The following is a 27,508-nucleotide window of genomic DNA, read 5'->3' on the forward strand; positions in this document are numbered from 1 at the left end:
CATCACACTACATACACGGACAGATAAATACAGTAGGTAGGCTAGTAGACCAGTACCATTTATAGAAACCGCCTATTCTACTTGTTCATTAATATTTTGCAGAAGTTTAGAATGCAGTTATTTGTCCAATAGTTGTTTAGGCAGATAGACATATGCCATTCATAACTGCTAATTAAGTTATACTTTGCAGAACTGTCAATATTGTTACCCATATTTGACAGGTGTGCTTTGTGACCTTAACCAAAACAATGCAGGTAAAAAACATTGGTTTACTTTACTGAGCAAAATAACCAGTCACAGAGGGCAGGCTTTATTTATTTTTGCATAGTGTGTGCAGCCAATGCAGCCTGAAAAATCTTCTTGGAAAAAGGTGAATCCCCTAAAAACGAAAACATGAAACCCACTTCACCTCAGAGTACACTAAAGCGCTGCTAATAAGGTTTATCATGCCGTCAAGCTAAACAAGACCCACTAATGCAGGCAGAAGAGGAATAATAATAATAATAATAATAATAATAATACAAGGAACTGTAAACTAAACAGAGCTGAACTTAGTGTGTTTGTATGTATGACTGTATGTATGCAGCTTATGTGTGACTCATGTAACAGAGGCTAACTGGCAGAGTTAGCTTGGAACGTTGGTAAACCTCCCTCCCGAAAGCCTCATACAGTGGCTGGAGGACTGGTCCTTTAGTCCAGCGGTATCCTACTGTGCCTCCCATTTCCGAAGTAAGTTGTAGTTGACGAGGTCGCAAGTTCGCGCCCCGAGGGGGTCGAGCTGTGCAGGAAGACCTCCGTCACACTCAGTGTGTGTGTGTGCGTGCGGGTGTGTGCATGTTTCTAGTTGTGTCAAGTCTCACCTCAAATGAACCCAGGCGGTACCAACTAGGTCCGAAGGCGTTGGAGAGACCTTCTCCAATGCCCTCAAGACTCAGAGTCACCATCAGCAGGAGGAAGAGGACAGCATAGGGGAGCAGGGTAGTCACATACACCACCTGTAAAAAGATATGCATAGAACCAGGAGTGCATTAGCCTGACAGGCCAGACCATTCATTTTTTTAATTACTTCGTAATTCACGAATGGTCTGATTACGCTTCTCTGGGGAGGGTTTCAAGAATCAAGATTCAAGATTTGTTTATTACGTGTTATTATAGGTTTGAAGCCTATAAAGAGTAAAAATTGTTGTGTTTTTGTGTCCTCAAAAAGATTAAAAAGACGAGAGAGAGAGGGGGGGGGGGTGGAGGGGATGGAAAAAGTGCAAAGAAAGTGCCTTGTTGTCTTCAGCATGAGTTCAGCAATCTAACAGCTTGGTGAAAGAAACTACTTCGTAGTCTGGCATTGTGAGATTTCAGGCTTCTATATGGTTTACCAGATGGTAATATATCAAACAATTCATGGTTGGGATGACTAGGATCATCCAAGATTTTGTTTTGCCTTCCTGATGCTCCTTCCCTCAAATAGCTCCAGTATGGAGGGTTAAGTCGGGGGGCAACGCCATTCCGACATACCGTCATTCCGACAGTATTTGATTGTCATTCCGAGCCATTTCGAATCATTTGAACATTGTTGCAAGACATTTGCATCAATGTTGTTACATGAGCGGAAGTGGAGAGAGTGACAGCACAATTACAGGATTAGTGTATAATTTAGTGTCTATTTTTGTCACGGTCCAAATGCCCTTACCGGTAGGGTCTGAAAACAGTTCCTGCAAGCTGGAAATGTGTTTTTTTTACAATAAAAAGTCAAATGGCGGTATGTCGGAATGGCGGTATGTAACCGGTTAAGTCACAGCCGCATATGTTCTGTGCTGTGCACAATCCTCTGAAGTGCTTTCCTGTTGGATTGAGAGCAGTTCCCATACCATGCAATTAGGGTCCAGGTCAGAATGCTCTCAATGGTGCCTGTGTAAAGAGCCTCAGGATCTTGGGTCTCATACCAAACTTTCTCAATCGTCTGAGGTCAGGGGCGGAGTGGGAAGACTTTTCCCACCGGGATACTTTTCCCCTTAGCGGCCCTTTTTACCCCCCACCACCACCAAAAAAAAACACAAAACAACGCAAACAACATGGTTCCCTAACCAAAAAGACAAAAAACACAAAATCTGCTGTCGTAGGCCTACTACATGTGGACATTAGTGTTGTCAAAATATCAACCTGAAGTGGAGAATTGTAGCCTACACTTGATGAAATACATAGCCATCATCACAGTTCAAAGCATTCACCATAGAACATTGCAGGTTAGGCTACATCACGCCATGACACGCATCACTGTTCCATGAAAATGTGCACTCCACTGTCATTTTCACAGTTTGTAGGCCTATTGCTATAGCTTACAAAAAGTCGGTCTACATTGTGCAATAAACCCACCATGCAGCAACTAAGACAAACCTAGGCTACTTCAAAGCACAACGCTGTCTTCGTCGCAGCAGATGTCTTTGTTTCTTGCAATTACATTTTAATCCACAGTTTAGGCTACACACCCAGCACTGCTCACATCAGAATCTTGTGTGGTAATTATTTTGTTCCATTTCTTCAGACATTACATAGGCTACATCCTAAATGTGCCACATATAAATATATGCATGATATAACATTATTTCGACTGTAAGGAGATATACCGCTAGTTCTAACAAACCAATGCCATCAAAACATGTACAACGTGTTTTCCTGCTTAGCTGCAGTTCACTTCCTTACCACTTGGTGGAGTCTGTTCGTAACCCAAGTCAATAACCACAGAACAAGTGAATCTGGAGTGGCAGACTGTAAACTGTAACAGTCATGTGGAAATCAGAAAATAAATCACAACTTACTAATATTTCCATCCCTTGGTAACCAATCTAAATATCACAGGTTCTTGAAATACTGAAAACGAAACTATGTTACTAAGATCTAGTAAACTTCCACGATCTACGGTGTATGAACATTATCAGTAGGGAAGGGGTGTGGCCAATTTTCTGTTTGACACCGTCACTGAGGTATTGAGGTCGGGTAGACAGTATATATACTGGTGAGTCAATTTCTTATCAGTAATAAGAAGTGGAACGTAGTTAGTTAGCCTTCACTGTGGCATCTAATATAGTATATCACGAAAGTGAATACATCCCTCACAGTTTTGCAGATTTTTGAGTATATCTTTTCATAGGAAAGCATTACAGAAATGTAACTTTGACACAATGATTAGTGACCTTTTAACAACATATTTAACCGCTTAAATTTCTTGTTCACTCAGAAAAAAACAAAATACAGCCATTAATGTTTGAACATGTACTCACAAAAGTGAGTACACCCCAGATTAAAATCCGGTAGAGAAGGGGCTATGTTGGCTCGAATCGTCTCGAAATGAAAAGGGATGACAAGGGAGGTCATCAGTGTGCGTTTCAACCTTTCTTTGCATTGAACTTTTAAATTTTGAGTCTGCATCTGGCTTAAATAGATTGGTGTGAGATTTGAATGCAATCTTATGGAGAATATCATGATCTGCTTCAGTAGTCACAGTGCATGTTGACATGCATGTTTCTTTTAGGTGTATTTCAGATTGCCAATGTTGACAGCATTCATGCATCCCCAAACCATGTCAGTCCCACTACCATGCTTGGCTTATGAGAGGATACACCTTTTTTCTAAAACTCGCTTGTTTACCACCACACATGCTTGACACCATCTAAAGCAAATTTGTTTATCTTGGTCTCTTCAGATCACACGACATGGTTCCAGTGATCCATATCCTTGGTCTGTTCATCTCTCTTGAGACCAAGATAAACAAATTTGCTTTAGATGGTGTCAAGCATGTGTGGTGGTAAACAAGTGAGTTTTACAAAAAAGGTGTATCCTCTCATACGCCAAGCATGGTAGTGGGACTGACATGGTTTGGGGATGCATGAATGCTGTCAACATTGGCAATCTGAAATACACCTAAAAGAAACATACATGTCAACATGCACTGTGACTACTGAAGCAGATCATGATATTCTCCATAGGATTGCATTCAAATCTCACACCAATCTATTTAAGCCAGATGCAGACTCAAAATTTTAAAGTTCAATGCAAAGAAAGGTTGAAACGCACACTGATGACCTCCCTTGTCATCCCTTTTCATTTCGAGACGATTCGAGGCAACATAACCCCTTCTCTACCGGATTTTAATCTGGGGTGTACTCACTTTTGTGAGTACATGTTCAAACATTAATGGCTGTATTTTGTTTTTTTCTGAGTGAACAAGAAATTTAAGCGGTTAAATATGTTGTTAAAAGGTCACTAATCATTGTGTCAAAGTGACATTTCTGTAATGCTTTCCTATGAAAAGATATACTAAAAAATCTGCAAAACTTCGAGGGGTGTATTCACTTTCGTGATATACTGTACCTCAACACTGGCTGACAACATAAGGTGGCCACTTACATACATTTCGCGGTCGCGGCCCACCGGGACAAGTCCCCGACCTCCCAATGGGCACTACGCGCCTGTCTGAGGTGGTACAGACATTACTGGCCTTTTTTTACAATACGCTGTATGTGACTGTCCCAGGTGAGGTTTTCTGAGATGGTACCGCCAAGGAACTTAAAGTTTCTCACTCTCTCCACTGTCTCACCGTTGATGTTAATGGTTTCAATTCAAACTGGTGTTCTTTCCTCCTGAATTCAACTATTAATTATTTTGTCTTGGACACATTCAGAGACAAGTTGTTTCCTCTACACCAATCCAGCAGATGCCCAGCCAATAAGAATAAGCGAACGCACTTGGTCCTATAACAACATACGTCATGAACGTCAACTATCAGCGATTGGTACACTCCTTTCAAACCAGAGCTGAGCTCACTGCTCCCACCCAACAGCATGGCATCAAGTATCCAGAACAAAAATGAATTATGAAGTAATCAATGCGATATGGTAAAACGAAGCTAGGAGTGCATTGGAAGTTCTTTAGCTCAGCACTATCGTGCTGTGACTCCCATACCCAAACCGATGCCTTGACGAGGTGGCAAGTTTGAGACCCAGAGGGGTGGACTGCGCAGGAACACCTCGGGTTACACATACAGTGCAATACTGACATAATCCCGAGGGGATTCTGAACTGTCATGTTTCGTTTGCGGTAAAGTCAAACAATGGTAGACAATATTACGGTGATACCTCCAGTGCATATAGTGCCCTGATCGTTCCGAAGAGAGCATGTGCATACGTTTACATGAATAACTAGGCCTATGCAGTCACCTCCAACTGCTAAAAGTATATCCCAGAAATGTGACGCTTCCAGTCCCACATCATTCCTACCACTCCCTTCCATCTATTTATGAACTAACATATTAAATTAAAAATATAAAAGAAACATATTTAATATCTATACATAGATCTGTGCTGTGCATAGGCTTAAATCCAAACAACTATTGTGAAAAAAAGCTAACATTTTTTGGAGCAAATCCATCCATCCAGTTAGAAGTTAAGGGCCAAACAAAAATCCACCATCTTGAATTTGGCCATCTTGAAAGTGTTCTAATCAGTTCATGAACCTACCCTAGAGCATCAACACACAGAATCTGGGTGGCCTCCAACAACTAATCAGTTCATGAACCTACCCTAGAGCATTAACACACCAAATCTGGAACAAATCCAACCATACGTTCAAAAGTTATCACGTTGACACGAAATACCAGCGTTTCAGGGATATAATTAAGACAACACAGCAAGCATAATTATCCCCGGGCCTTAGTCGTGTGGGATGAAATCATCAGCCAAGTGCAACACCCTGTGATGTCAACTAACTGTAAAATGAATTCAGGCAAATTCATTCATTCAATCAGCATCAATCCTTGCAGTTTTTGTTGAAGGGAATGAAATGGACACTCACCTTACCGGAAAGCTTCACTCCTTTGAAGATACAAAGGTATTCGATGATTAAAGTAAGCACGAGGCATCCAAGTAGTTCCCATCGTACACTGCCCATTTGCTCAATTCCATCGGAGATCCCAAGAACCCGGACACTGACACACACACACACACACACACACACACACACGCACGCACACGCACACGCACACACACACACACACACACACACACACACACACACACACGCACGCACACGCACACACAGACACACAGACACACACACACACACACACACACACTTGTATGAAAAATCTTGCAGAACACCCAGAATACCGGCTGGTAACTCCCTCTATGCTAATGCAATGTGTGGAAACAGGGTTTTCCTCAATCTCTTTCGAGTTTAGGCAGTCACCTCGAAAGCAAACACCTACCACCTTAACTAGGTCCTGAAAACACAAAGATTTTGTATTACTTAAACAATGTCTTGTGTTGTTTCTTTACAAAAAAACTTTTTTAAAAAATCTTAATTTCACAATTTCTTCTGTAGCTACTCTGCAAAAAAAGTATTAAGAAATGGAATGAATGAATGGCAGTGTGTCTAGATGTACGATAATTATCGTATTTGTACCATAATTTTGTCCATTTTGTGCTCTGTACGATCACAAAAACATGATGTACGATAATTTCAGAGTTGTCATTCAGTTCATTTGATGCCTTGAAACAACAATTAAGGTCTTGTACGATAATTTCCTCCCAATAATTTTGAGGTTTTGGTACGATAATTCAGTATTTTCCATCTGGCAACACATGAATGGAGAGCATGCTGCTTACTTAAAGAAGTCGCGGGTGGCTCTGTCCAATCTGGTGATATTGGTGAAGTTGTACAAGTCGCCCCCCAGGTCCCACATATCCATGTCCATGTCCACGTCCACGGCCCGTGGCGTGTTCTAGGGGTGTGCAAAGAAATGGGCATGCCATGATATGGCTGTGCTGGCCACTAGGGGTGTAACGATACACTCAACTCATGATTCGGTTTGTATCACGATTCATGACCTACGGTTCGATAAACTCCACAATTTCTCATTTGCCAACATTATAAAATTTATGAATAAAAACTTTGATAGTTTATAGGTAGAATAGGTTACAAGAGGCTACTGATAATTTTTAAAAGTTTCTATATGATTATGATGATGCTTGGAAGCACTATCACTTCCTATCATGTGGTTGTTTTCTGGGTTGATGGGTAACAAAACATTAAAAGAGCGTATCGCGATACTGCCTCCTTGTATCGCGATACAGTATCATGACTCTGTGTATCACGATTTCTCGGTTCGATACAACATCGTTACAGCCCTACTGGCCACCACCTTATCTTTTATTTCTCTCCTTTTTCCTCATGAATCCTCTGTTCCCCTCCCCTCTATTCACTCTCTCTTTCACCACCATGCACTCTTCCCTTTAATGTCTGAGGTATTCACTCTCTCTTTCACCACCATGCACTCTTCCCTTAATATCTCATGTATTCCCTCTCTCTGTTTCACCACCATGCACTCTTCCCTTAATGTCTCATGTATTCCCTCTCTCTTTCTCCATGCACTCCTCCGTTTGTGTCTCACTTCATCTACATTTTCATCAAAGTGTTGTTCTCCATCATCCTAAATACTAGGGGTGTACAAAAACATCGCCATGAGAATGCAGCGCAATACTTGTTTTCACAATATACTGTACTACGATTCATGACAAGGTATTGCAATACTTATTTTCCCAATATAGTGCATCGATTCATGACAATTGATTATTTATTAAAGTGATACTGTCCCATTTTTGGAAATAAGCTTATTTTACACCTCTCCTTGAGTTAAATAATTGAGTTATACCTTTCTCCTGTACTTTCAACTGTTCTCTGAGTATGGCAGTGCAAATTTTACCTCTAAGCAAGCAGTTAACATTGAGTCCTATGAGACCAGTTTGCCGCCAGCTGGTCAATGTTAATTGCTAGCTTGGTGGTAAAATTGCACTGCCATACTCAGAGAACGACAGGAAGTACAGGAGAAAGGTAAAACTCTATCATTTAACTCAAGGAGAGGTGTAAAATAAGCTTATTTTAAAAAATGGGACAGTATCACTTTTCAAAATTCTATTTGCTACAGGTTCCTTTTGTTCAGTAGAGAGTAGGTAATATTTATCTTGTGATGGAAGCTCTCTCCCAAATGCCAAAATGCTTAAATAAAATGAACTTTAGTAAGTGAAGATTTCTTGGTCAGGTGCGTAGGAGTGGAACCCCTAGGTCACCAGCGTTATAGCAAAGAAAGCTCCAGCACACTGTTCACATTTGCATGGTTTAATGCAACGTTTCGGTCTACTGACCTTCTTCAAGCAAGAAGGTCAGTAGACAGAAACGTTGCATTGAACCATGCAAATGTGAACAGTGTGTGGGAGCTTTCTTTGCTTTAAAGAAAATATTTGCTATGCATCGCAATAGTACATGAATCTCAATTAATTGTGATAGAATCGCATTGTGGCATATGTATCGTGTGTGCCTTGAATCCAGACCCCAATGTGGGGTCGCCTGAAATGTCTGAATGTGTGTGAAAAAAGAATACAGATAAATATGACTTTTGTAATACAACATAGCTAATTAATATTCTCATTGAAACAACATGTAGAACCTTAGATTATCATGGATATCTATAGGTTTAATACCCTACAACTTATGTAGCTCAGTCATGTTTTAATTTTTGTCGTGTTATTAGGGAATGCATCACACTCAGTTTTCTTCATTCTTGTTCTTTTCTTTTTATTCATTTAAACACTGCAGGGACTGATATGACAGACGTTTCGGCTGCCGAAAGAAGAAGAAGGCTCTGTGCAGCCGAAACGTCTGTCATATCAGTCCCTGCAATGTTTAAATAAATAAAAAGAAAAGAAGAAAGAAGAAGAAAAACTGAGTGTGATCCATTTCCTAACTACTTGATTACTTCAGAGACGCACAACAAGATGGAAGAGCGCGGCGTGTGGAAGATAACTTTGTGTATTGTGTATGAAAAAAATGTGTGTGGGGTCCCCAGTAATTAAGGAAGTCAAAATGGGGTTCCCCGTGCCAAATAAGGTTTGAGATTGAGAATCACTGCCTTAGCCCTAGCCAATACCCACCCCTGGGGTGAATTTCTCAAAACCTAAGTTGCTTACTACATTAGCTACTTTGTTGTTTTCAATGCATTTTCCCATTGGCAACTACCGAAGTTGCTAACAGGCTAACAACTTCTCTTTTGAGAAACTCACCCCTGGTGTGTTCCAGGCGTTGTCGTTGGTCAGGTAGGGCAGACTGGGACTGAGGGAGCTGAAGAGGTAGAACAGGATCCAGCTCATCATGACGTTGAAGTAGCCATTGACGAGCAAGGACACCACCACCATGCACACCCCGACTCCTGTGAGGCACACACGCAACGCAAGCAAGCACATACACATGGTACGTAGACTCTCAACTCTCAAATATACTACGTAGACTTGTGCACTCTCAAATATACTGTATACAGGTCCTTCTCAAATAATTAGCATATTGTGTTAAAGTTCATTTTTTCCCCATAATGTAATGGTAAAATATAAACTTTCATATGTTTTAGATTCATTGCACACCAACTGAAATATTTCAGGTCTTGTTTTGTCTTAATATTGATGATTTTGGCATACAGCTCATGAAAACCCAATATTCATATCTCACAAAATTAGCATATCATGAAAAGGTTGTCTAAACAAGCTATTAACCTAATCATCTGAATTAACCAATTAACTCTAAACACAGGTTAAAAGCTTCCTGAGGCTTTAAAAAGTCTCAGCCTTTACTGCATTACTCAAAACCGCAGTCATGGGTTAGACTGCTGACCTGACTGTGTTTAACATTGAAGTCAATGGCAGTGGCATTGCATGAGGGTTATGAAAGCCCAGACATCATTGATGCTTAGCTGTCAGCAGTTTTTTTGTTCTTTGATCTGGTGACCCGAACTTCCCTCTTCATTATACTCCATAGATTTTCATACCAAGTTTTTCTATTTTTGTTACAAATCTAATTCTAATTGCCAGACAGAACATTCCATTGACTTTCAATGGGGTTTCATTTTGGGAAATTAGAATTAGATTTGTAACAAAAATAGAAAAACTTGGTATGGAAATCTATGGAGTATAATGAGGAGGGAAGTGTGGACAGTGCACAGTGCTGGTTCGCTGGCTCTCTGTCCGGCTTGTTGGTTAGTGAGCTAACTGACCGACCAACTGGCTGTTTGTTGGCCGGCTGTTTGGCTGGCTAACTGACAACTGACTCTTTGGTTGACTGGCTGACTGGTTTGTTAGCTGGCTAGCTACACTTCTGACTTGTTTGTTGGTTAGTTGGCTGACTAACTGAGTTTTATTTGGTTATCGGGCTCTTTGGCTGGCTAGCTGACAACTGACTCTTTTGGTTGGCTGGCGGACTGGTTTGTTGGCGGGCTAGCTATTTGGTTGCTAGAGGGTATTATGGTAGCAGGTATCCTGTTTGTTGTGTTGCTTAGATGATTAAGATGATTCAGCTTTGTTTCATTATGCTCCCCCAGAATATTCTATGCACACAGGTAAATTTCCTATAATCTAGGAATCTGCAAATATCAATTAGTCGCAATATTGTACACAGTGCAGATACTTGTGTCTATCTGTAGATGTAGATAGTTATGACTATCAACTCAAGAGAGCAGTGTGATGGAGTGATTCTATGCCAAAGTTGTCTCGGTCGTGGTGGGGAATGGGAGGTGCCACAAAAACATGGTAACTACTTCTGTTGTGGTGATGAATGGAGGGGCGGGATCATGGTAGTGTGGGTAGGGTGACAGTAACTTACTGTGGTGTGGCCACAGTAAACTACTGTGAGGAAGATCACAGTAAACTGTGAGGATGGCCAGAGTAAACTACTCTGAAATGAATGCAATTATTAGCCAGTAAGTTGCTGTGACATCACAGGAATATTTTTTACTGTGTATGTACATTACAAAGTAGGCCTATATATTGTATATTATATATTATATGACAGGTTTCAAGGTAGTGGATGGGGAGTGTGTATGTATGGGCGATATGACGATATTATATCGTGAATCGCGATATTGAGTAAAATATCGTCTCGAATCTGCCAAAGTGGAGAAATCGTATAGATCGTCTTGCAGTGAAGATGTTTATTATCAGTATCAGAGTGACGTTTTCTCACTTGTGTTGTTGTCTTCACTTTATTCTTTACATTATTGTATTCCACTTGTACACTTTATGAGAGTATCATCAGTGTGTTAACATTGTATTGACTGCAAATTACAAATTGCAAGTATATGAAAGTTGTTTTTTGTTGTTTTTATTTTTTGGATGGAAGATCGTGATAAAAAATCGATATCGTGATTTCATGTTAAAAAATCGCGATACAACAATTTTGCCATATCGCCCACCCCTATGTAGGCCTATATATTGTATATTATACATTATATTATATATTATATATCATATGACAGGTGTCAAGGTAGTGAATGGGGAGTGTGTATGTATATTACAAAGTAGGCCTATATATTGTATATTATATATTATATTATATATTATATCATATGACGGGTGTCAAGGTAGTGGATGGGGAGTGCCTACCTTTGAGCAGGGGGCAGAGCTGGGTGACTGGGGAGTGCCTACCTTTGAGCAGGGGGCAGAGCTGGGTGACTGGGGAGTGCCTACCTTTGAGCAGGGGGCAGAGCTGGGTGAATGCCTGCACAGGCCCTCTCTGGGTCAGCTGGCCAATGGAAAACTCCAGATACACCATCGGCATGGTAAACAGAACCATGGTAATGAGGTAGGGGATGAAATAGTCAGCTGGGGAACACAACAAACACACACACACACACACACACACACAAACACACACACACACACACACACACACACACACACACACACACACACACACACAGAGTGCATTTTAATATGCGACCTTGCCTCCTCCACTTGCCTCCTCCACTTGCTTCTCGTCATGATGACATCACTGACAACAGCATTATATTTCAATATCTTGCAAAAGCTCAATTGCAAGGTATTTTTCTCATTTGCAATTGGGATGGTGAATGAAAAACAGTCCCTCAAAAGTTGTTGTGGCGAGGCTGACAGCTGGGAAACTTTATCGTTTTCTCCACGGAGGAGGGGCCAGGAGGCGGGACGAGGAGACAAGCACAAGTGGAGGAGGCAAGGTCACATATTGGGATGTACCCTATATTGCCAATAGTATTCGCTAACCTGCCTTGACACGCATATTAACGTCAGTGCCATCCCATTCCTAGCCCATAGGGGTCGATATGATGTGGGTCCACCTTTTGCTGCTATTACAGCTTTAGGATACCAAAACATTTTAGATAACATGTAGGGCTGCACAATATACAGAAAATGTATAACTATTGCGATATCAAGAATGGCGATATGCGTATCGCGAAAATGAATGAATTATTGCTAACAAGTAAAACATTTCGGTGTAATCCAATCTCTAGCTGAATACCAACATGCTCAGGAAGCCCAACCATGACGGGCTCCAATACTCTATTCAAGTGAGTTTGTGATACCTTGCTGTGCGTGTTTAAACAGCAGTGCACATTTAAGGCTATACTCTGTACTTAAAGAATATGTTAAATGTTAATTTTGACACATTCTTAAAATAATAAAAATAATAATAATAGTAATAATAATAATAGTAATAATAATGATGATGATGTTGATGATGATGTTAATAGTATATACAATGTAATAATTATAACAATAATAATAATATTCTATCCATGTCACGCACTCCAGGTTGTACATGGAAGTTTCCAGACTAGGCTAACTGACTGAGACCCCCTTCCCACTTCTCCTACCATGTATGTGTTTTTGAGAGTAAATGTGTTAAAGAAACGTATGTGTTTTTGAGAGTAAATGTGTTAAAAAAAAAAGTTTCCCCTTCATTTGTGTCATCTCACCTCCGCCACCATAGAAGAACATGGTAGGATAAATAACAAAGGTCCCAACGTTCACCGCGTAGCCGAGGGCAGTCAGAATAAAGTGGCTTGGGCGCTCCCAGCTGTCTCTCTGCTGCTGCCCAGGGGCGGGCTTGGAGGCGCCGGAGAGGTCCATAGCAGCAGGGCGTCAGGGGGTGGCACCGAACTCTGGGGTCGTACTGTGGCACACACTGGCAGATAGTAGAGCGGAGTAGAGTAGAGCAAAATAGATACGAGAAGAATTGAGTACAGTAGAATAGAGATACTTCAGTTAGCATGACTGAGTAGAGTATCGCAGTATGGGGGTGGCACCAAACTCTGGGGTTCTACTGTGTCACACACTGGCAGATAGTAGAGTAGAGAAGAGTAGAGCAATGTAGAGTAGTGTTACGCCCCTCTGTTTCACCTACAGGCTGCTTGGGCTCATGATGGCGAGATGAGGTCCACCTGGCTTGTTCAATTGAGTGAGGCTGGGTTAATTGGACTAACTGTCTGCACCTTAAAGTGTTTATGAAACGAAAACAAACGGTCATTCCCATTAAAGACTTGATTTTTCTGATAGCATCGATGAGACTTTGAACCCAATCATCCCGGAGGAACTTGTGAAAATGGCAACTCAAAGTGTGAATTCTGTGAAATTTGGTGTGACATAGAGGAGAGTCCCTGGTTTGCTAGTATGGCGATCTGAGAAAACAACACACATTTGATGGACCCACATTTTATAAAGGAACCAAAATTCTGATACAAACATCAGCGTGTCGAAAAACCACACATCCAACCTCATGAGAAAAAAAAACAGCAGCACAAATCTATTTCAGAGGCACTGATACATCTGCAGAAAGTGACATGTCTGACAGGCGAAGTGACGATTGTTGACATAGCCTGACAGTTCGTTTTGTTTATGGTTACGGTTGCTAAGGGCGCTTTGCCATGACCCAAAGATGACATGGCGTGTGTGTTTGTTGACAAATGGGGGGCATTTTGATTCAATTGCGCGATATAGTGTGATTGAAATGCATGTAGGTTACATGCAAAAATATCATCAACTAGAGAAAAAACGGAGGTATTAGGCTGTTGGAAAAATACCCTAGATAGCCTGAGTCCTCAGCATATTTTTAGCGTTCATCATTATTATTATTTTTTGTGCTCAAAGTCACAGGCGTCGCGTGTCCCTCAGCCTGACTCTGAGGACGAGGTGTGTCCAAACGTCAGCCACACGTGCACCACAATACTAAAAACAAACAATCAACGTTTAAAAGTAGGCCTACGCTATGTGCATCTCCGTTTATTCGCTAAGCAGTAGCCCAGTCTGTGAGTTGGCTGTCCTCGACCGAGAGCACCACGCTGATGCGCGGATATCCTCCCAATACCAATTTATTGACCAGTTGAATGGCAATCAACAAAAAGTGCATATTCCGAGAGCATTCGCATCGGTTTGGCATGTAATGTGCATTACCCTTTCCTGAAAACAACATACAAAGCAGATGGACAAGGTAAAACGAGTAGCCTAAAGCAAAGCAGTGCACTCACCTGTCTTCGTGCCCGAGCAGTTACAGGGGCAGTTTCAGTCTGCACGCCAGCGATGTCAATTGTTGGAACTGCTTGAGGCAATAGCATTCCCTTCAGTCCAACCATGCCCACAATCTCCACATTTGTGGTGAAGCTTGCTTCAAAACCACACATTGGATCCACAGAGCCCTAGCAGCCATTTTTGCAGCTGGCACCGTTCGGCCCTCCAGCAACACACTGCTTGACACTGCGCTTTGTTTTGGTACTAGCCGCCATTGATCTGAACAAGGTGGAATGAGGTGAACTCACTCCTTCTATGTCACGCATATCATTTGCATAAAATTTGCATGTCACCAAAAAAAGTAAACATAGCACTTTTTGGGAACGTTTTAACATGACTTTTAGGACAAAATAGCACCCAGACAATATGCCATTTTATTCACAAGGCTTAGAACTTTCAGAATCTGTCCTGGAAATGGTCAAATTCCTTTACTTTGTTTTCGTTTCATAAACCCTTTAATTGGTGCAGGTATATAAGGATGCCTCCCCTTCTTCATGGCAGCTTTGCTCCTCTCTCACATTTTGACCAGACACACTTTTGCGCACACCACGCTACACTATTTCATACTTACTTACATTTGACCCACATGCATCCACACATACCCCTAGACATTATTTTGACCCTATTTCTGTTATTTAAAATAAACTTGAAAACGGTAAATCTTTGTGTGCCTCTTTTATGTTGCGCCGGTAATGAGCCAGGCGCAACAGTAGAGTGTTGTTGAGTAGAGTGGAGTAGAATAAAGTAGAGTAGAAAAGAGATAATATATTTAGTATGAGTGGTCCATACTACACTGTGTCACACGCTGGCAGATAGTAGAGCAGAGAAGAGTAGAGCAAAAAAGATTAGAGAAGAAGTGAGTAGAATAGAGATACTTCAGTTAGCATGACTGAGTGGAGTATCACAGTATGGGGGTGGCACCAAACTCTGGGTTCCTACTGTGTCGCACACTGGCAGATAGTAGAGTAGAGTAGAGCAATGTAGAGTTGAGTGATGTAGAGTAGAGTAAAGTAGAGTAGAATAGAGATAATACATTTAGTACGAGTGGAGTATTGCAGCATGGGGGTGGCACCAAACTCTGGGTTCCTACTGTATCACACCCTAGCAGAGAGAGTAGAGTAGAGTAGAGTAGAGTAGAGTAGAGTAGAGTAGAGTAGAAAGAAGTAGAGAATACAGTAGTACAATAGCATTATTTTACTTAAATCAATATATTATACATAATATTATGCCCATTGATCAAATAAGTCCTTCTCCTTTCTGAACAGAGTGTAGTTCTATTTTGAATTTGAGAGCAGTCTGATAGATACAGTAATCTTTCTCTCTCTCTCTCTCTCTCTCCAGTCCCACAACCTGGCCCTGGGTGTCAGCAAGATGAGGGAAATGGCGGAAGACTTCAGGAAGGTGCAGAGCAGGACTTAGCCTACAGTACACACCACTTACCATCAGTGGGGAGCCTGTGGAGAGGGTCTCCAGTTAAGTACCTGGCAGCGTCCAGGCAGCGTCTGTAGGCTACTTTCTCGCTCTCCTTTTCCATCCTGACCACTTTCTATTCCTCAGTGGTGGAGAGTGTACTAGGCCTATTAACAGGCTGTATTATGCCGCGTTCAGACCAAGAGCGAACTACGCTCCTTGGTAGCGGAGGTGCAGACGAAGTTTTGCCGCGTTCAGACCTACGAAGAATGCTGCCTGGTAGCGGAGGTAGCAGACGAAGTTTTGCCGCGTTCAGACCAAGAGCGAACTACGCTGCCTGGTGGCGGAGGTAGCAGACAAAGTTTCGCCTTGAATTCGCTGTATTCATTCTGGACGCGACATTGACATGTTTCATTTAGCTAATCACATAACAGCTCTGGCTTGACAGCCTGGGCCATTCGGAGATGTGAACATTCCAATTGGTTTTCGTCGAACCGCATCATAGCTCGAGTCATTACCATAATATTAGCTGACTTTTTATCTGTACAATTCGCTCAGTTCGCTTCACCCCTGGCGACTTCGCTCTGGTAGCGCTGGTCGCGCACCCTCCATAGAGAAATGCCGTGTCCAGATCAAGAGCGAACTACGCTGCTTGGTAGTGGTAGCAGAAGAAGTTTCGCCTTGAATTCGCTGTATTCGCTCGAGACGCAGCATTGACATGTTTGGTTCAGCTAATCACATAACGGCTCTGGCTTGACAGCCTGGGATATTCGGAGATATGAACGTTCCGATTGGTTTTCGCCGAACAGCGTCAGAGCGAATTCGCATGCGATTAGATTTAGTTTAATCTTCAAAATTCGCTCTGGTCGCGCAAGAAGCTTCGCTCCTGGCGAATTCGCTTTGGTAGCGCAGGTCGCGTGCCCTCCATAGAGAAATAATGACTTCCGTCGCTTCATTCGCTCCGTTCGCTCTTGGTCTGTACACGGCAAAATAATGACTTCCGTCGCTCCATTCGCGTTGGTCGCTACTGATTTGTGAACAAGGCATTACGGCCTGGTTTGGGAGCTACACAGCACGTGACCAGAATGTCCAGCAGAGAGTGGTGCGCTCTGCAGAACTCAACATGAGGCATAGGCCTATACTAGGGATGAAAACGATTAACCAATAGACTTTGATCGATTAATGTGTTAATTGATTAAAAAATATAAATCGCAATTTATCGCCAATTGAACTGACAAGAGACCCAGGTGAAATATTGGCATATGAAGAGTGTGTGTGAATAGTGGGAATATTTAAATCACCTTTGGATGAAAGAATTTAAATAGGATTAATTTAAATGTAGTCCTTTATCTCATTTTTAAATTTTAATTGTTAGATTTAGTAGGGGTTTTTTTTTTAGAAACATTGAGATTTCGGGGGGGAAACGCTGCTTACCAAATAATCGTAAGTTGATCGATAAGGCATCCCTACTGTAGCATATAGTAGCCTATGTATACCAAGAGGGTGGGAGCTAGGGCCAAAAAAATCATGCAGAATGCCTCACACCCCTAACACCAACTTCTTCACCCTGATCAACTCGTGCAGATGACTGAGCACTCAGCACACAGAACTCAGGCAGTTAGACTGCTAACAACTGCACATTTTAACAACCCTTCGTTTTATTACTTATATTTATTTATTTATTTAATGATTTATTTGCATGCAGAGCTGATGACCCCTTCATCATTTCACTTCATGTAATATGTAGGCCTAGGCTATGTGTCAAATACAAGCGCTCTCTCTCTCTCTCTCTCGGATAATGTAGCCACACATAGTCTGTGGGCGGGGCTGCAAATTCGCCTACTGGTACAATGAAGACCAAGTTCAGTTAGTAAACCACAACCAATGTTTAGAACTGGAGCTAGTCAATAGAGCTTTGTTATAATCAAAGACAGGCGCTTTCCTCTTTTCTTGGAATCCACAACTGCCAGACATGCAGGAGAAAGGAAGTTGCGAAATGTGGTGGTAGGCTATTTGGGTGCAGCGGAATCTACCCGACAACTGCCACTCAATTCAGGCCAATTAACAATATCCCAACGAAATGTATTGCCTATATGTCTAGAGTATCACATGTAGGCTAGTCTACACGAATAGTGATGACTATTAGGCCTAATGACTTCAGTTTACCCAAGTATACAAGGATGTCACCAGGATAGTAGCCTATGGGATAGCCTAAATCTAGAAGGCACACACGGATTTTTGACAACTTTTCGGGCTGGCTCAATGGCGCGACTTTTAAGCACTGATTTAATGTAATAAGCGATGCTTGTGAGATTTGCACGGTGCATTTAAAAAAAACGTGGTTTAATGTATTGCACATAGAGTATCTGCAACTTTTCGCGCATGAACGTAAACGCTATTTTCTGAACATCTATTCATGTGCATAAATCTCAGTTTAAATCAGATTGAGAAGTGCATCTGATTTATTTTTTATCGGCTACTTTTGATAAACAATGAAACGAGGATGGTTTTACACGATAGCGTTTAGAAACCGCTATACCGCCTGTCTTCATAGATGTGACATTATCCAAGTGACTGCGTTACTTACCCAAGTCGGACCGCTGAAACGATGAGTTAATGATTTAAAAAAAACCCGTATATTGTATGAATTGGGGGGGAAACAAGTCGAGGAATCAGTCAGCCAGGGTGCTCCAACCTAACGGGCTGGGTGGGGGAAAGGGCTGACCGCGATCCACGGAAGGGTTCCTTTACGCACGCCTTGTCTTTGGAATGTGGGGTTATTATGTTGGCTGTTGTCTGAATGGACTCGTATTTCAACGACAGCCCGAATCATCAAGCGAAGGAAGAGACAGGAAGAGGGCTACCATCAGGGCTATAAATGACCTTTTTTCCCCACCACCAGCCAAATTGGTTAGTAGGCTAGATGTTACATCTTACTCGTCACACATGTGTACATTCTCTACCATTCAGCCAAACAGAGTTTTCACCACCCGTTTGGCCGCTATTGATTTTAGAGCACTGTTTACCATCCATGCTGCCATTCCAGATGAAGAAGTGCACACCTGCTACGAGGGTAGGCTTACTTCATACCCATCACACAGCCTATTCCAGTTTCAAAGTCATTTATTACATCTCAATTGCTCACAGAGCCTCATCTCCATCCTCTAGAAAACAATAGAAAATACACAATGAGCAAAGAGACATAACTAACATAAGCATAACAAACAACAACAAACACCCTGAATAAAAAAAAGTACATTGAACAATCACATGAAGTAATAAAACAAAAAAAAGCACACAGAAAACACATCAATTGTATAAATTATAATATAACCTATGCCTACTTAATATGTGTATTCTTATAATACATTTAGCTTGAGTAAGATGTGGCACAGTTAATTTGCGTCATGTTAGTCTATATCTTGCAACACAATAGCACAATTAGCAATAAAACTAAGTGAGCAATATAATAAAGTAAAATCATTAGCAGAGAGCATCTGAAAACAAAATAAATGTAAACGTTTAAAAAGATAAAAGTACATCAAAGCACCTGATATCAGTTATCCTTTGTATACGGCTACTATTGTCTTGTCGTTACAATTGCTACTACTATTACTACTAATATTACTACAATTACTACTATTGTTAGCCCACCCCCTCTTCCTCACTGAGAATGTGGGCCCTTCTCAAAACCTAGGACAATGCACTTCCAAGTGTATCAGCCTAATTAGTCACGCCCAGTAAGTGGATACTCTTTGGTGAACTCTACGGAACATTCAATCACTGAGTGTGACTAATAAAGAGTATCCAATCACTGGGTGTGACTAATTAGGCTGATACACTCTTGGAAGTGCACTGTCCTAGGTTTTGAGAAGGGCCCTCTGTCTAGGGGCCTTGAAGGTTATCTGGTAGCCTAGAGCTGATATGGAATGGGAAATCCTTCCAAGGAGGATGTGCATATTCGAAACAAGGTCATGTACAAGCCCTCCAAAAAGTGGACAAGCCAACATGTCTCATGGTGTAAAACACAAAATGGCTGGTAGCTCAAAAAAGTTGCAGTATCTTCTTCTTTAAGTATATTTGTTGGGTGCTCTTGGATGAAGGGGGTCAGTCCAATTCAACAAAAAAGGGAAAATCCAGGCAACTCCAAATGAAAATGAGGAAGTGCGTTAAAAAGCCTTTATTTATTATCTTAGGACTAAAACATGATGAGAAGGATACAGCTGAGAAAGGGGTGGAGCTTAGTTGCCATTGGGGGGCATTAGTCCATTTAATCTTGTAATACTAAGGGGGGAGCGTTGTCATGCTTATGATGAGGTCAGGAGGCGTTGGGAGGATTGTGATGAGACCAAGGGGGCGTTTTTTCAAAAAAGGTTGAGAACCACTGATGTGATGGGAACGTCAGGCGTGTTTTGCTGTGCTGGATAAGCAGATCTCCTGCTCCTGCGAGCATCCTGCTCCTGCGGTGTCATCATCGTCTACCAGCAGCCTGGCAGACACTGAGGCCCTCAGTCGCTACAGGGAAGAGCAGAGCAGAGCAGCGGAAAAAGGAGAAATGGATGAGCTCAGAAAGTCTGATGAAGTGCATGCTGCCTGAAACGCTATTTTTAAAAAAGGGAAACGGGAGCCTGTTGTTACAGACTTCATTTTTGCTGTTTGCTTTTTGCCTTTATTCTGGATAGTGAAGGACAGACAGGAAATGAGAGGGGAGAGGGAGAGAGAGAGACACGGGGAGGGATTGGCAAATGACCCGGGCCGGAATCCAACCGTTAGAGCCACGGTAGGGCCGTACAGAGGCAGTTTGAATGACAATTATATTATATTATTACATTACATTCAGGGCCCTAAATTAACTTTTTTCTCCACCTGCCAAAATGGCTGGTAGATATTAATCGTAACACACACTCACTAATGGGTCACATTGGCTAATACGTTGCTCTTTTCTACCAGCCAAACTGAAATTTCACCACCATTTGACCGGTTGGCTGGTGTTAATTTAGAGCCCTGATTACATTACATTACATTACATTATATGATTACCTCCATGAGTGAGCCCTTCCTGGAGTAGAGGTCGTGAGCTGCTCCAATGGGGATGCAGATTATAGAGGCCATAGTCAACATCCAGCCCACAGCTTTTGACCAATCAGGGAACTGATAGGTCTTCCCATAGCGAGGAGGCGTGTGCTGCACTATGCTCGTGACTAATATTACCTACAAATACACACACACGCACACACACGCACACACACACAAACAAACAAGCATTAATGCTTGCATAAACACAGGCAGGCATTACTGTCCAAAAACACATATATGTTGTAGAATAAATACAATGTTTTCATGTGATCTTCATGTGATGTTCATGTACACACTAACTCGTTAGTCCTCTGTTGTATTTGGGGTTATGGAGGATATTACGTATAATATGTATAATTATGTATAATATAAAACAGACTAACCTAATTGAAAGCCCCTCTGAAAGCCCCTCCCACCATTCCATCAAATCTATAGGAATAGAGTTCTTCAGTAACGCGGAAGCATGTAGTAGATTGTAGTCTTTCATGTTAGCATTTAAGGACTTCCTGGTTCCTATCGGCTTCCGGCTTGCATTGGGAATGAATAGGGGCCAGTTTCTAATAAGCTCCGAGTGCAAGCACGCGCTTAGCGAACCCCCGCAAACTGTCGAGGGTGTTAAAAATAGGCTGTAGGTATGACATGGTTGATCATTTTGTGTCAAACTTCGACATAAATACGATGTTGCGTCCATATGCTAAACCCGGAAACTTTTGGCGACTACAGAAGCGGCGCCGGCATGTACGTGCGGAGGGTTGTACCCATGGCAACCAAAGGAAAGTATGTAGTTCGGAAGTTTTAATGATCAGAAAGGGGTTAGCAATATTGAATTAAAATCATCATGATTTAACATGTGAATACACCAACATGATGATACGATCCGTTCCACTAATGAGAAAGGGATGCGGGGACACGCTAATGTTCGTTGTTGGCGTGCAACTTATATTTTTGCCAAACCTGAATCTCTATGGCGTTTTGCAATGTAAAAAATCGCCATGGAACCAGTAGTCCAAACGCCGCATACAAGTTGACGTCAACGCTGAAGAGCTCTATGGGGCCACCTCTCCCTGTCACCCTGACAACAGACCCCCCCCTCCCTGATGTCAGCAAGCCTACCCAGTGCCTATGACTAGTGAGAGATTAAAAAAAACAAAAAACTTTTGAGTAAAGCCTATTTCTACTGAGGGCATCTACACCTAGGGATGCCAAATGAAAAATTAATCTCTCATGTTGAGTAGACATGTTATCCTTAATTACTAGCACGTAATTATGACACTGTCTATGTAAATTTGTTGTGAAATTTGCTCTCCGGGGGGGCCCACAGCAACCTGTAGCCTAGGGGCCCCAGGCCATCTTAATCCGGCCCTGCTCACACAACTTTGTCCTGGGCCCAGCCGAAGCTGTAAGCGGCCCTGACTACACCGCAAAAGAATGTTGGATCAACTGAAATGGATCAGCTGAATACTGTATGGACATGGACCCTATGCCATAATTCCCCGAGTTCGCCCCCCACACCCCCACCCTGTGCCCTGTACCCATGAGTGTAGTAAAACCCGGGAAAAAACTGTAAAATCAGAATAAAGCCTCTTCCTACTATTGTGTATCTACCAGCGTTTTCACACCTGGTCTCTTTCAGCCGCCTAAGCAAACTCAGAGTGGTGACTCAGCATTTTTGCCGCATATGTGGACGCTCCAAACAAGTGTACCCAGACCCCTCGGAAGTGAACCGTACTGAGACCTTGGTTGACGTGGTCTCAGTTCGGTTCGCTTATGAATTCTGACAAGTTAAACTTGTGTCTAGGTGTAATCACTTAAGGAGGGCTCTAGAGGACCGGGTGTGATAAAAAAAGAAGAGTGACACACCATAAAAGCCTACCAGGACCAGAAAGATCAGCCAGTTCTTTTTGTAATACACTCACAATATGAACAAAAGCAGAACTGAGTCCTCTTGCTGTCGGTTCACTTTTTGGTACACTTATAGAGGACTGAGTTTGGTTCACTTAAAGGGGAACAGGTGTGAAAACCCTATACATCACAAAATAATGTTGGGTCAACTTAAAGTTCCCTTCTAGGGTTGTAGATAAACAGCAGGTACTACTACTACATTGTAGACCTTACATCAGGACTATTCAAATGGCGGCCCTGGGGCCAGATGTGGCCCTTGGACAGAAAGGTTCTAGCCCCCCACAAGCCCCTTGAAATACAGAATCGTTTTTAGAGATAAAAATTATGGGTTCCGTATCGAGCTGAAACTGGACACGGGACGTTAAAATGCAAGAAATTACATTTAAGAAATGCAAAACTTTATGGGGGAGGACCCCCAGACCCCCCACTTCAATGAAGTGTCCCAGATTTTTTTCATTGGCAGTCGGCAACCATAATACATACGTATAGTTCGGCCCCTTTACTGGGAGGAATTTGAAAAACTGGCCCTTGTTGACATTTAATTGAATACCCCGGCCCTACATGCAGTAAGTCAGCATATCTGCATGGTCTATGAGTAGAACAAACTCTAAAGTGTTATACAGTAAGTTGGATTACTTGTTTTAAAATGGCTCAACTATTATTTCACGGAAAAAATAGCTGTTAGACTCACCACAACCATTAAGGGGGTGATGGCCGTCCAGCACACCTTGAAGTAGATGTTTGGAGCTTTCCCCAGAGACTTGCTGAGCATGCTGGTAAACCTCCTAAGACCTTCACATTCCAGGAGGACACAGGAAATAAAAACACTATTTACATGGCGGGAGGAGACATTTGTCAGAAACAAAAACACTATAGGAAAATAAACACAACTGTGAGCTAAATACTTTCTTGACCCAGTGGAAATAGACTGGGTGAACAGGCAAAATGGAGTTTGGCAAACTGTTTTTTTGTTCAATTGCTTACACACATTTGTGTTTTCCCCCAAACATTCTGCACACAAATATTCGCCAACCGCTCACACAAAATGCAAAACAGATTTTCAGATTCTCAATCAAACACAGTTTTCAGTATGTTTAAAAAAAAAAAAACATTTCAAAACCATGTGCCCGTCCATTATAGTACCACACACCTCCTGTCATGTTAGTAAAAACCTGTATAGAGGCAGATAATTGTGTGTATTGATTTGTGAAAAGGCCTAAAGCTGAGTTTTGCTAAGTTCAGAGGATGTTGTGAAATATGACAATTATGTTGGGGAAGGGTTTACAAATAGTGCCATGGACAAAAATGTTGTGCCTAAGCAGCTGAGAAAAACTGTATACGTATGTGAAAAAACCATTTTCCCTCTGTAGGAGCCTTAAAGACATTTTGTATGGAGTGCTTGTGTACAGTACACGTACGGTATACCACTGTAATTGGCTAATTAACTTTTCTGCTTGCATGCAGTGACTGCTGAACATTCCCTGTTTTAGTGCGTATGTCAACTACTGTGCATACTGCTTTCATGTGGGTTAGGAGCAGATGAGGAGGTTGAGGAATTTGCTCTCATTAAAATCTGCTGTGGTCTAAAATGTCTAAAACCATGCCTTCTGCCTTTAAGGACATTCTTGCATGCAGTTCAGGAAATTGAAATTATTTTGAAGAACACCTACCCCAAGATAAAATATGGTAATTTGACCATAAATAGGTTTATATAAAAGAAGGACTTGAGGACACCATGTGTGCGTTCCAATATGCAACCTTCCGTCCTCCACTTGTGCTTGCGGTCTCATACCAGAAAGTAATATGTCATGATGACATCACTGACAACAGCATTATATTTGAATATCTCACAAAAGCTCAATTGTAAAGTCATTTTCTCATTTGCAAACTGGTTGGTGAATGAAAAACAGTCTACCAAAAGTTGGTTTGGCTAGGCTGACAGCTGGGAAACTTATTTGTTTTCTCCACAGAGGAGGGGCTAGGAGGCGGGGGAGGCCACAAGCACAAGTGGAGGATGTAAGGTCGCATATTGGAATGCACTCCATGACATCAGTAAGAATACTTCAACGGCCCTGCCCCGGGTCAACCGGTGGGGCACTGCACTGCTGCCTGTGCACTCCAGCATGAGGTCCTTTGCGGATCCTTCCCCATCTCTCTCTCCCCACTCATGTTCTGTCTCACTCTCACACTGTCCTGTCATAAATAAAGGCATACAATCCCCCCCCCAAAAAAGAATACTTCAACTTCGACTTTATACACCTCTGGAGCTTCTACAGTAAAATTGTGGAAAAAGTTGCACCAGTGTTACATGTGGCGCAGTACCACCTAATATCCAGCTGATGGCAGCAATCTCCAGCACGGCCATCACCAGCACGGACACCACTGTGGTGTAGTGATCCATCAGCTGGAACATGTAGACCCCGCCCTGTGGGGAGAGGAGACACATATGGATGTGATGATGTGATGATGTGATGTGTGGAAACATGGATGTGATATGATGTGATATCAAGGTGTGATGTGCTGGTGTGTAGTGTGGAAACACATGGATGTGATACGATGTGATATAGGGATGCAAACGATTAATTGATTAATCGACTTTAATCGATCAATGCATTAATCGATTAAAAAACATTAATCGCAATTAATCGACAATTCAACTGACAAGAGACCCAGGTGAAATGGACATGTAAAGAGTGTGTGTGAAGAGAGCTGTGAATACTGGGAATATTTAAATCACCTTTGGATTAAAGAATTTAAAAAGAATTGATTTAAATTTAGGATTTTTATCTCAATTTCATATTAAAATTTTGAGATTTAGGTTTTTTTTTTTGAGAAACATTGAGATTTCGGGGGAAAAACGCCTCTTATCAATTAATCGTAAGTCGATCGATAAGGCTATCAACTAACGATTAATGAATTAATCGATAACTTGCATCCCTAATGTGATATCAAGGTGTGATGTGATGGTGTGGAAACATGGATGTGATAGGATGTGATATCAAGGTGTGATGTGATGTATGGAAACATGGATGTGATATGATTTTCTCAAGGTGTGACGCAATGGTGTGATGCAATGTTCTGCAATAGGATAGGGTGGCATGGGATATGGATAGGGGCAGTCAGCCTGACCTAGTCGTTAAGCTTTGAATCAGAGGATTGCAGGTTCAAATCTTACCCTTACCACGCCCCACCACACACCATGGCTGTGGAGCCCTTGAGCAAGGTACCTAACCCCACACTGCTCCAAGCACTGTAACCAATACCCTGCAGTACATTAGCGTAAGTCGCTTTGGATTAAGAAAGAAAGCATCAGCTAAGTGTTATGCAATATGGTGAACTGCATTTTAGAATAGAATATAGAATAGAATGTATTTTATATATCGTCACCTGAAGAAGGTCAGATGGGCCGAATGAATTAAAGTTAACTTGCTGGTGGAATGTAGCCTGATTATCATCAACCTTCAAATCTCTTCGAGACTTGGTCTGGCCAAGAGCATAACAATTAACATTTCCCATGATTGACAAGCCTCCCTTGGTTTCCTTATGGTTGTTTGCTTCCCGACAAAGTGGGAGGAGTTCCAATTTTTTTTTCCCGGCAGCTCAGAAAGTACTCGCATTGCTCTTGACCTTACTAGTGGCAACACTGATGGTGTTGCGCCACTTGGAGGGCACGGCCTGGCTACTGTAGGTGGAGTGGGCAATGTGGGGGACTTCTCTTGCACTTGATTGTGTTACCTGGAAGACACAGGGAAGGCCCACCAGGAAGCTAGCTATGCAGACGGGAACGAGCAGAATCTCCTTCCTCCTCAGGCCTGGAGGCAGCTTTGGGCCCAGAGTCTCCAACACACACGATCCCACCAGCTCCAAGTGGGAAAACTACACAATAAAACAAAACGCAGTGTTCATTCAACACTAAAAGAGTCCATTTAAAATCTTCCTGAGCATATTTGGTCCCAGAATACTCTATAAGGGTTGAATTAACACTGCATTTGATGACACACTGATGATTTCCACTAAACACGTTACACTAAACAAAGTAAGAAATAACACCATACAGTAGAGACTTCACATTCCACTCAAGGAATTCAGCAAATTCCTTTCCAGTACGCATTTCATGCCTTAGTAATTTTTCTGAATTGTATAAAGGATGTGTGTGGTCCTTACTGTCAATGGTGTGGACCCATGCTGGGCCTCTGACAGCTTTGGCCCTGCCCAGGACAAAGGCATACGAAAAGTCCCGCTCCCCAACACATAGTACAGTGTGACAGGTACACAATTCTGGGGTGGATTTCTCGAAACCAAAGTTGCTTACTACATTAGCTACTTTGTTGTTTTCCATGCATTTTCCCATTGGCAACTACCGAAGTTGCTAACAGGCTAACAACTTCTCTTTTGAGAAATGCACCCCTGGGGTGCATCCCTCCCTGGGCCCGAGACAACAAACCCCTTTGTACTTCCACGCCCGTTGTGTTCGTGCATTGCAGTGCATTGCACGTGCGTGCATGCCTGCGTGCTTGCAAGTGTGTGAGTGTGTGTGTGTGTGTGCAGGGGGGACAAAGGGGTCAGTGGTACTGGGCCCGGGTAAGGGGGTGGGTTGGGTGGATTTGGGTCCTCAGTACACTGTAAATATCAGTACACTGTAAAATATGTACACAGTGCACTGCACAGTAGTGTGTGTGTGTGTGTGTGTGTGTGTGTGTGCGTGTGTGTGCGTG

At 42.2% G+C, this 27,508-nt stretch overlaps 2 protein-coding genes across 2 annotated transcripts in view; both read right to left on the minus strand.

Annotated features, from left to right (window-relative positions):
- LOC134457887 (sodium- and chloride-dependent GABA transporter ine-like) overlaps positions 1-18,861 on the minus strand; it is a 40,590-nt gene extending 21,729 nt beyond the window's left edge. Inside the window, exons 1-7 of the mRNA XM_063209892.1 lie at positions 18,403-18,861; positions 12,818-13,026; positions 11,553-11,687; positions 9,105-9,250; positions 6,654-6,769; positions 5,842-5,974; positions 861-995 (exon numbers count right to left, since the gene is read on the minus strand). Coding sequence (XP_063065962.1) covers positions 861-995; positions 5,842-5,974; positions 6,654-6,769; positions 9,105-9,250; positions 11,553-11,687; positions 12,818-12,971 — 819 coding nt within the window. The 5' untranslated portion in view covers positions 12,972-13,026; positions 18,403-18,861. The remainder of the gene's footprint in view (positions 1-860; positions 996-5,841; positions 5,975-6,653; positions 6,770-9,104; positions 9,251-11,552; positions 11,688-12,817; positions 13,027-18,402) is intronic.
- A 743-nt stretch (positions 18,862-19,604) lies between these two features.
- The window catches only part of LOC134457886 (sodium- and chloride-dependent glycine transporter 2-like), a 28,841-nt gene continuing 20,937 nt past the window's right edge, over positions 19,605-27,508 (minus strand). Inside the window, exons 9-13 of the mRNA XM_063209891.1 lie at positions 26,529-26,669; positions 25,119-25,218; positions 23,485-23,585; positions 20,856-21,026; positions 19,605-20,330 (exon numbers count right to left, since the gene is read on the minus strand). Coding sequence (XP_063065961.1) covers positions 20,217-20,330; positions 20,856-21,026; positions 23,485-23,585; positions 25,119-25,218; positions 26,529-26,669 — 627 coding nt within the window. The 3' untranslated portion in view covers positions 19,605-20,216. The remainder of the gene's footprint in view (positions 20,331-20,855; positions 21,027-23,484; positions 23,586-25,118; positions 25,219-26,528; positions 26,670-27,508) is intronic.

This window comes from Engraulis encrasicolus, chromosome 11 (assembly GCF_034702125.1).
Source record: "Engraulis encrasicolus isolate BLACKSEA-1 chromosome 11, IST_EnEncr_1.0, whole genome shotgun sequence".
In the NCBI taxonomy this organism is placed as follows: Eukaryota; Metazoa; Chordata; class Actinopteri; order Clupeiformes; family Engraulidae; genus Engraulis; species Engraulis encrasicolus.